We start from the raw sequence: 11,083 nt of genomic DNA on the forward strand, positions 1-11,083 counted from the left end.
GTAATTTTACATAATAAAGGGTATTTGAAGTCGTAGAATTTATTTGCTTTACAGTCACATTAACTACTCTCGATCGGTATTGTACAGCAACCTGTGGTTGGCGTATTCGCTATGAAATCGATAACTAGCAACGATGAATTTTTACATCACTAGACAATTGGCGTTCCAAAAAGCGACAACAACAAAACACGGCTTGCTTATTTTGCTCGGCTAGCGAGCTTTAACACCATTTAGCACGTGTCCGTGGACACCGAGCAGGCCAAAGATGTCCAACGGGCGCTACGGGAGATTCGGAGCTCTCATCGGCGTCGCCTGCGTGAGCAGCACCCACTGCCGCTTTCTGGTAAGAAGGTCCAAAAGCCGAAAACGGCCGCTGACTCAGATTCTATTTCCATAGATATACTCAACGAAAAATGCCGAGGTCCTGGCCTACCATGAGCTCAAGCTGCGACAGATTGTCCACCAGGCGGGCTGGATGGAGTACGATCCGTCGGAGATATGGAAGAACACACAGGAGTGCATAGAGGTTGTTAATCGCCGGGTTATATCATCATGCGGCAACTAATCAGACTACATTTGCAGACCGCCTATAAGAACCTGGTTATACTGGAGATCAATCCACGTGATATTATTGCCATTGGTATCGTAAATCAGCGGGGCACCTCGGTGTTATGGAATTTGGAGACGGGACAACCGCTGCACAATGCCATCGGCTGGTCGGATTGCCGCAGCACTCCCATCCTGAAGACCCTGCTCCATAATGTCCGGCACAATGTGGACTACGTGAGGTATCGCAGTGGCTTGCCCCTGAGCAGCTGTTTCAGTGCCCTAAAGATCCGTTGGCTGATGGATCACGTTCCTGCCGTAGCCACTGCCATTGAGGAGAACAAGTGCTTATTCGGCACCTTGGACTCCTGGCTTCTGTGGAATCTCACCGGCGGCGTTGAGATGGGGGTGCACTCTACTGACCTTACCAATGCCCACTACACCTCCCTTATGAACGTGTCCACAGAGCAATGGGATCCTAAACTCTGCCAGCTCTTTCGAGTGCCCCTGAACATACTGCCACGGATACGATCCAACTCCGAAATCTTCGGCTATGTGCTGGAGGGTCCTTTGCATGGCACCCCCATAGCGGCCATGATGGGTGAGCAGCCCGCAAGTTTGTTGGGCCAACTCTGCGTGAAGGCCGGGCAAAATGTGTGCAGCCTGGACGATAGCTGTTTCGTGCTCCTTAACACGGGCAGGGAGAAGCTGGACTCTGCAAACGGACTGATAACGGGCATAGCGCACAAGCTGGGCGAAAAAGAGGCCACTAACTACACACTCGAGGGAGCCATTTCAAATGCCGGTTCCACGGTTACATGGCTGCGGGATAAGCTACAGATAAATACTGAGATTAATTCCAATGATAACGTGGTGGAGTCTTTAAATACATTCATCGGCGAGAACTCGATGATCTCGTCCTCTTGTTCCTCATCCATGCTGAATGCCGAGTGTGGTCTGGCGGCCAAGAGGTCGGAAATTACATTTGTGCCGGCATTTCATGGCTTGTACGCTCCCTACTGGCGGCACGATGCCAGGGGCATAATCTTGGGACTTACCAGCCAGACCACATCGGAAAACATTACCCAAGCAGCTTACGAGGCCACCGGGTTCCAGATCTTTGAAGTGCTACAGGCGTTCAAGCGCGATACACCCAACTGGGACCGATCCTGCATGCAGCCTGTGCTGACATTCGGCGGTGATTACGCCGAAAACTCGCATTTGGTGCAGTTCATAGCAGATATTATTGGCTACATGCTGGAGCGACCACAGACCACCTCACCTGCTGGCTTGGGCGTTATGATAACCGCGGGCGTGACGATGAAAGTGGTGTCCCTGGAGCATGCCGTAAAAATGTACACTCCGCCCACTGATGTCTTTTCGCCAACAACTACCAAAAATCGTAAGTTGAATTTGGGTCAGTGCAACGAAATAACATGTTCCCTTCCTTAATTACGAGCTATGTGCTTTTCCAACTCATACTACTTCATTCAATTATACAGAACTATACTATTTTTCTAGGACGAGAGCTGCTCTACAAGCGCTGGGATTATGCGGTAAAGAAATGCCTGCACTGGAACAACTACGAGACGTACGAGGCTGATATTGAACTGTTTGCTCAGCGAGAACTTGATCCCAATTTACCTGTTAGGCGTTCCGTACCGGGCAGTATATTCCTGACCACGTCGTTTGCGATGATTCTCCTGGCTAACTACTTAATGATCAATCCCCTGAAATAGTGGCTGATGTAGGCAAGAACGGCACCTCTATCTAGTCAACCAAACACGTTCAAATGTGTGCATTAAAATTTATTGTTTAGTTTAGCATATAATCTTATATAGTTGATTTTATATGTATATATAATCCGAGTTGTAGATCAAAATGTTTGTGATTCACGTATATACACCACTGCAGATATACAAGTCTTTTTTAAGCTAATGTCCTGATTTATTAATCATTTAATTTAAGCTGTGCGTTACTTCCTTCGCTACCCAAAGACAATTGTTAAAGCTGTTGAGAGATGAGCACAAAAGAGGGAAATCCTGCATGACGCATAGATGATGATGGCCAAGTGAATGTGAAAGCAATCTGTTGAGATTGTGTTTTACAAGTGGAGAAAGCGAGGCACAAGTGCCTAGTGTTCGCCAGATGAAATCCATTTGCCGCTTAATTAGCTGGCTGGTCTCCTCCACGTGGAGAGGCATTCATCACTGGCCCCGGGCTGCAGCTCACCGCATTGAATGAAGCTTAAGGTATTGCGCTTATTGTTGACACGCGGATTTTTGAAGGAGCAGCTGTGCCCGTGCATTCCAGCCTGCAGCCAATGTGCACTTGAGCGCGCCTTCCCCGGAACTGGTGGATGAGTACGATGGGAGCCACGGAGGAGCACCCTCGCCTCTTGTCTCTGCTGCCCTGCGTTGTCGTCCAGCGCAGGCGAGGCACTCTTTCAAATGAGTTTTTATGCACGAGCGTTTGCCAAATGCCCTACGGCAACACGAGTGAGGCTAATGATTTGCCATCGCGAGCTGTAAGAAAATGTTTAAAGCACGGTTACTACTGACTTAGTAAAGGATACTATTATTTACTTAATTATTTATTAAAATGACAGATTGCTTATGGCGGTACACAAAATGTTTGGAGTAAGACCTAAAGTCGAAAATGACATATAATAATTATTGTTTTAAATCATTTTGCTTTGTTTAATTGATTGATTGTTTTTCCTAGAGTTTAAGCTGATAAAAGAACTACAACTATGTGAATTTAATGCTATAGTCAAGAACTTATATAACTATTGAATTTGAAGCGCAGTAGCACATATTAAACTGCAGTTACTAAGAAAGTATTACTATCATTTAAATGTAGAACCGTGTGAAAGTTAAAAAAGTTTAAATAAACCTGGTTGAATATCTAAATGAACAAAATGTATTTCCAATAACCTCAGTACCTCACTGAGATGGTCGGTTATAGCCATGCCGTGAATCTCAGTCATCGGTTTGCATTCGTAGACAAAAACGTCGACGGGCGCAGTAAAATGTGAAATTTGTGCAAACAGTGAGACAGTTCCCCCACAAAACTCCTTCAAAGGTGGTGGAGTTGGGGTACAAGACGCCAGTAAACTTTGCACGTAGTCAATTTAAATAAATTAACACGCTGTTGTGTGCTTGTGTGTGTGTGAGTGTGTATCTGAATGGGGAAGATAAGGAGAGGGTGTCCCTTCCGATGAAATCTGCAGGACAAATGGGTTATTCCTCTGTGCCCCACTGTGCTGCAATATGCCAAAATAGCCAGCATTTGACATGCCCACGTAGCGAGCGGGCTATTCCTGGTCGAGGGCAACTGGGTATCGATGTCCTGGCCGGGTGGGTTGCCCGCACTCCGTTAGCCCCGTGCGGTTTCCCCCCGGACCGGGTGCAATGCTCCTGGGCGGGTGCTTTTTGGCTGTTTTGTGCGACTGCCACAACGCATAAATCTTCAACTTTATGGCATCAATAAATGTCGGGGCGAAGTAATGATTTCGTCAAGTTCTTTGCCATTGTGCAGTCGCCCAAGCCGAGAAATCCTCCCCTCGGCGTTTGCTGCACTCAATGGGGGTTGGTGCTGCTCGTGCTAGAGCTCGAGCTCCTGGGTTCCTGCGTTGCTGGCAGGGATCTGTATAACTGTGTAGATCCTGGATGGCACCAATAGAGTTTCGAAGCTAAAGCCGAATATGCACAGAAAAATAAAATCTATCTCTAGCACTTCAAAGTAAAAGTTTGTAGTAATATGTATAAGCATTAATATAATCTCAATTATATTGAGACTTAAGTATATAATTACAAAACCACCTAGTACTAAGATTTCTGTTTACACATATAACTCTAAATTTGCTTTGATTAGAAACTTTGCTCAGATATCAATTCTCTTGTAAGGCTTTAGTTCTTTGAATTTTACAATTCAATTTTTTGGCAGGCTTTCGTGCTTACATTTGTTTGCCTGTACGGGTTCATTCACCTTCCAAATTCCCAAAATAATAAATTGTGGGCATGTTGACGCCCAACAGGAGCACAAGGAGCCAGCGACTGAAAGGCTTCACACATTGGGCGCACAATTTATTTATTGAACGAAATGTGCCAGTAACTCCACGGCCGGAGCCCATCTGCATAAGCGTTTCGGGGGAAAAAAATGTAGCTGGAGGAGCATTGAATATCCTGATGACTGGCTGCCTTATCAGCTGGAGCTGGAAAAAGGAGCTCCTGCCATTGACAGAAACTTTTTACGCACTTTTTACGAGGCAACCCAACCAGAGAAACCTCGAAAAACCCGCTTTCGCATGGCAGGCCGTCATAAAAATGTCGTAAATTCGCCGAAGCGAAAGTTTTCCAGTGGAGAACCGGGCTCAGAGCTCGGAGCTTCGAGCTCACTGCCATCGTAAAAGCCTTAATTAATTTTCTAATCAACATTTTGCCTGCATGTAAATCGTCTGATTTTCCGAGTCCATTTCCAGCCCGCTTGTGTGTGTGTAGCATAATTTCAGGCGCTCCGCCCACAGTTCTCAGTACTTTCAGTGCGAAAGTATCCGAAGTTGTTAAGCCTTCAGCTCGATTAGTTGGCCGGGCGGCTTGGTTAAGTCAACGGCGATATGTCAAAGTAAACGCCTATAAAGCCCCAACTGCCAGGAAGTGCGGGGCGGCGGATGGGCGGGGCATCCAAAGTGGCGCCAGTAGTCAAAAGTTGCGTGCTCTGCGTTTGGATGATTCTGGACATTGTTTTGGTGGTGTTTGTTTAGCTTGTTAGCCGGTCCTTGTTTTTATGGTTGGGTACAGTAAAAGAAAAATATCCGATGATAATCAGTTTACCAAATATTTAAAACGTATCTGAAACTTATGTTACTTATACGTTTAAACAAGAAACAATCGGTATACCTATGTTATATGCCATATAGCTTCTATAGGAGCTATCAGAAAATTTATAATAATTAAAAGAAGTTAAATCATCTTTGCTTGAAAATATGTTTCCGGGACTTCTTCTTGATCCGGATCAATATTCCTTGGTCCTGTGGTAAAATATCTCGGGGAGTTAGGTTTTTAAAAGTTAATTTGTCTGAGGATTATTTTTCACAGTCGAGATCTCAGGAAATATAAAAGCTAGAAATACAAAATAGGAAAATATTCAAAATTGGTGCTATTTGTTTCAGAAGATTGCCCTGCCGCAAACCGAAAAAGATTTCACGATCACTATAATACAATTAATAATAATAATAATAAAAAACCTAAACCTTAATTTAAACGTTACAATTACAATTAATTTTTTCTACATAAACGTGCTTTGCGTCTTTAGATTTTTCATAAATTCATAAGATTTTTACCAAATATTTGCATTTTTGTGTTGGCTACTTTCTTCATTAAATGTTAAATGAATGCTTGGTTAGACTACGTTTCTAGTGGCAAGTCTGCGAATTACCCCCGCCCGAAAACCCAAATATCACTCATTCGCCCGGTCAGCAGCAGTTCTGTCCTTGCCAATTAAGTGCGGAATTTCGGTTTATTTTTCTTGTGCACAACTGCATGGCACAGCACAAATTAATTTAAATATTTAAAAAGTTTAATTATTTTTTAACTGCCCAACAAGGACGGGCGCAGACAGGGTGGGCAAAGCGGAGTAGAAGGAGCAGCAGGAGAGAAGCAGGAGCAGCAGGAGGCCAAGTGCCATGATCCGGGGCCATAACTGCATGGCAACCTGCGAGGACGACGACAACGGGCAAACAGCCAAGCGTAAACTTAACTGACAAGTGGAGACTTAACTTCCCATAACAAATTGCATTCCAATTGCATGTCGGGAACGCACACATCCCCCAGCTGCCCAAATCCTCCAGCCCACCTTCTGGATGCTGTGGGGCATAAACAAACACACACGGAGTCGCATTCACTCACTGTACTCCTGTGCTCCTCCTGGCAGGACTTGGTCGTCGTCATTGCTGTTAATTTAAATTGCTTTAAAAAAAGCAGGTGCACAGCACAGTGAATGGGCGAAATGAGAACAGAAACGAGTTCCATTCAGGGCAAATGGCAACAGGAGCAGCTCCTGGCCAGGACTTTCCTCCTGGAAGCAGCGAGCACAGCCTCTCCAGTTGCCAGCCCCGAGATGCCATGCACGAAATAATCCTAAAGGGTGTGAAAAGTATGAATGCAGCCAAGAATGTGCACACCAGATGGGTGGAGTTGCTGGCTGGATGGGTGGATGGGTGGACTGGTGGGCTGTATGGTCTGTATGCCTGGTGGAGGACGCGAGAAATGAGCTAGCTCGCTGTGAAAGGAAAACAAAATTATGCAACTTGAAAATGGGCGACAGACAGACGTGGATGCCTACACCGAACCACACACAATCCCTGCTCCTTGGCTGGTCCTCAGTTCCTCAGCCATCTCAGCTGCGTTCTGTTTTTGTTGCGCGATTGGAGGCGTCTCCGGATCCCAGTTCCATCCACCCACCATCCTCACATGGCTGCCTCCTCTGTGGCTTGGAGCAAGAGCGTCTCGACAAATGTGCTGGAAGAAAAAATATATTGAAGTGCAAAACATATTCTTAAGAATAAGGAACAGCAGACGAAAAAGTTGGATTTAAAGTTCAGTAAATTTAAATTTCAGATTTAAAATAAAAGAATCAGGAAAAAAAAGTATTTACAATTTGAATTCTCTTACCCCAATCAAAAACTTCTCCTAAGAGGTCCCAATTTCCCTGAGTGTAAATGTTTATTCAGTGCTACTCCGCAAAAGTGAAATGTTTTGGGTTGCAGTTTCTACTTTGAATTCAATTAAATCCGGACTCGAAGTAATTGCCAAGTAAATACGAAGAGCAAACCGAGATGGGAGCAGACTATAAAAATGCTTGACAAGATAACTTTGCCAGGATTTTGGTAGCTGGAAAATGAGGGAAGAGCTCTGCATTTTTATTATTGATAAAATTTGCTAAGCGACAACTTTTGCCGACCGACCAAAGTTCGTGAGGGTTGTGACAACCCTTTTGGCTACCGTCTCCTCCTATGAATCAGTTTATTAAAATTCAGGACGAGCAGCAGCAGCCGCAGAAAGAAAATTCCGAGGAGCTCCATGAAATTGTATTACCAAAAATATTGAATAGGGAAGAGGAATCGGGTATAAATAAGGAAGAAGTTGAGATAGGGACTTCCGAGGATTCCAGCCACATGTGTCGCCTTTAGGGGCCAATCGATGGCTGCGATTGGATGGCACAGGCAGCTGAGCCCGCGGGTGCCACCTACTCCTACTCCTCCTACTCGCATACAATCCTGTCGCACTGCGGTTGAATTCAATGATTTGTGGTCCTGGCTGCGTCTTAATTTATCCAGCAGCTTGCTCAGCTCGGCACAAGACAATCGCCGCCTAATGGAGTGGGTTTTTTTGTGGGAAAGTGTTTAAAATACTTTTCAGTCGCTCCAGAAGTTTTTGGCCAAAATCATTTGTATGCGGTGGCGAGCGTACAAGCGAAGTTTCCGCACAGCGGGGAAATAGTTTGGAAAAATCCTTCGTCTTGTAAAAGAAAAAAGAAATGAAAAGTGCTGGGGTACAACTACAAGTTAAGGCTACTTATTAAAATCTCCCTTGGCCCATTGAGCAGTACAAGGCACTTGGCTTTCCTTTGAGCACATGTGAGCTTACTGCTCGCTTTTTTCGGCTGAGCACTTAAGTTGCATTGTCCTTTTGTTTGGCTGACTGCTCGTTTCTGGGAAATGGGTTGGGGTGCTCGGCACAAGGACCTTCCTGGCTGCCTGTTGGAATGTGTTGACATAGCGCTAAATTTTTCAGTTACTTTTGTTTGCCCTTCTGCTAGACTTTCTCCGACTTTCGCTCTTGTCTGTGGGTGTGTAGTTAAAGTTTTCCACTCTTTCTCTCTCTTTCTCGGCGGCATATTTGCTCGGGGCCAAAGGGCAAAAGCACGTTTAATGCTCAAGTCAAATATGTTGGAGCGTTAGACTGTGAAAAAGGATTTGCGGCTAATCAAACAAAATGAATAAGGCACTAAGGACATAACCCTTTTAATTGAGCCCTTTACCTTTTTAGCATTTGTGTATATATTGGTGTATATTGTGAATATATTTTGAAATTTTGATGGCACTTAATTTCCAAAGATTCAATCCAATATATCAACGTTTTTATTATCATTAGCTTTGTTTAATAATCATTTGCTTATTATTACAGAAAATCTTTTCCCCAACTCCACATCATCGAATTTCCCATTTCACAGTTTGCTGTTACCCAACGTTCCATTACCTGTTTTATATGTTTGGCGCCCGTCCACCTCATTCAACTTAAATGCCCCGTGGAAAAGAAAACTTTGTCTTCAGTTTTCCATCTCAATCGCCAAGAACCCTCCAACCCAACATCCATTTTGGCCTTGTCTCAGCCCACTAACCTTGCTCATTTACCGCTAATTCTGAGAATGCTGCAATCTCGTTTTGGCCAAAGACAATAGTCGGAGTCGAAGCAGCTAATGCCGCCTAACCGTTATGGCCATAAAAAGGAGATTCCGAAACTTAACGCAAAGCGACTCAATAAGCGATGGGCAACTTCACCTGGGCTCCCCAAATCCTAACCCTTGCTCGGAAAACTGTACCATCAGCCGCAAAGTCCCCCAATGGACTGCTGACTCCGACTACGACTCCATTGAGGCGTAAGGCTCTGGCAAACTCCATTCCATTCCAAATCAACTGCATTCCTAAGCCCTGTCAGGCATTTTATGGCCAACACGAAAGCTAAACTTTTGCCGAGGGAGTCGTAACGCCGCAAGGGAGCCAGTTCGTCCTTGCTGGTGCTCCCGGGTTTTCCCGGCCTTTCCCCTATTTTTCCCTCCCGCTTAGCTGCGCTCGTAAAATTTTATGCGTTTTTTGCGCCCTACGCTCGGCGTTGAAAATGAAAATTGTTACTCCACAACAAGCGAGCTCACTGTCGACTCGACTCCGGATCCGGCTCCGGCTCCAAAATGCGGACCTATCCCCCGGAATCCCTTGCCCCGTATTTCAACCAAGTCGAGTGTCGTGTCGACTGACAGACGTGGCCAGGGGGTGGCACTTTGTGTGGCCCAGAGGTGAAAGCGCAGACGGTTGACAATTCATCGAATAAAAAGTCAAATCTCCGGAAGGATCATATACAATTTTGAGAATTTTTTACAAACATTTATCTGGATTTGAAACTTTTGGAAGTATTACCTATAGTTGGTGATGGCTAATTGTATAACAAAAAAAAAATATTTTTGTATGTAAAGTATTGAAAATTTTGTTTAAAGGTTTTTGCCTTATAAGATTTAAATGGTAATAATAATATGGCCAAAAAAACGATATAACCTTTTAAAATGCGAAGATATTTAGTTTGAAATAGTTTTGGGGAGTTTTATCTTTCATTTTTCAGCATTTAATTTGAAATGTCAGCTTTTTTTCGATTTGTTTTCCAGCCAGAAATAGCTTGAACAAAGTTGGCAGCACGTTTTGAAATTGTCCTTTGTTTTTGTTGCTGCTTGCTTTTTAAGACTGTGGGGTATTTATTACACTGAGCGGAAGGGGAGGACGCTTCAGCCTGATGTTTCATTTCTGTCGTTTCGCTGGCTCTGTCACTTACTTTCCCCACTTCATCCCCCTCTACGCCGACCTGTGCGTTAATGAGTCAACACAAACGGCTCAGCTGTTTGTTTAATGCATGTTCCACCCCTTTTCAGTCGCCACCCCTTCAGGTGGTTGGGTGGTTGAGTGGGTGGGTGGCTGGAGTTTCAATGTCGCCTTTGTTGCGCTACGGTTTGTACAAATAGAGCAAAGTATTGTCCCAACTTTAAGGGCTCCCATCTCGCAGATTGACACAAGTGAATCACTCCAGGTGGAAGGGTCAGGACGACTTATCTTCGTTTATCCCTAATTACTGTGACCATCCGATTCAACTTTTTCGTTGGACTTGAAATTAGGGATGATACTTTACATATTTGAAGAAGGTTTATAGCTTATAAATATTGTTTGTTTGCTTATGTATCTTTGTATTTTAATCCTTTTGGAACTCTTGAAAGGACTGTTTTAAGAGGAAAACAATATAAAATTATGATAACATATTAATATTTTTAATTCCAGTTATCTGCTGTCAATAGTTTTCTCCGAACATTCCGGACTTAATGTTCACACTAATTAAAGCTACCGCATATTTCCCAGCCAGCTTGAATTAATCAAGTAAGTTATGGTTTCGCTTTTGAGTTGTCTCACATTCAACATGCCCCAAAAACACAATTCAAAGTTTCCCTCTCACTAATTGTGCAGAAATTTTGAAAATGAAAGCGCCATCAAAAGCAGGGAGAATCCATAAAATTCTGCAATACACGCAGCCATAGGATTGCCATGGAGATGGCTGCGTTATAAACGAGTCTGCGATGTGCTTCAATTATGTGCCAGGATGCCAGGAAGCTGGGCGGGTTTCCCTCTTTTCCCCCACTTTTGCGGCTGCAAAAAACTTTTGCCATGTGATGAATGCGAAAATATGTTTTCGGGGACTCCATAATGAGGCAACTCGGCAGC

General features: G+C 44.2%; 1 protein-coding gene across 1 annotated transcript; it reads left to right on the plus strand.

The window, feature by feature from the left end:
• The first annotated feature begins 215 nt into the window (after positions 1 to 215).
• On the plus strand, positions 216 to 3,458 carry LOC6608742 (glycerol kinase). The gene is made up of 4 exons (XM_002033429.2): positions 216 to 343; positions 398 to 526; positions 583 to 1,948; positions 2,068 to 3,458. The coding sequence occupies exons 1-4, from the start codon at positions 266 to 268 to the stop codon at positions 2,283 to 2,285; spliced, it is 1,791 nt and encodes a 596-aa protein (XP_002033465.1). The 5' UTR covers positions 216 to 265; the 3' UTR covers positions 2,286 to 3,458.
• Positions 3,459 to 11,083: the final 7,625 nt, after the last annotated feature.

The sequence above is a fragment of the Drosophila sechellia genome, chromosome 2R (assembly GCF_004382195.2).
Source record: "Drosophila sechellia strain sech25 chromosome 2R, ASM438219v1, whole genome shotgun sequence".
Lineage (NCBI taxonomy): Eukaryota > Metazoa > Arthropoda > Insecta > Diptera > Drosophilidae > Drosophila > Drosophila sechellia.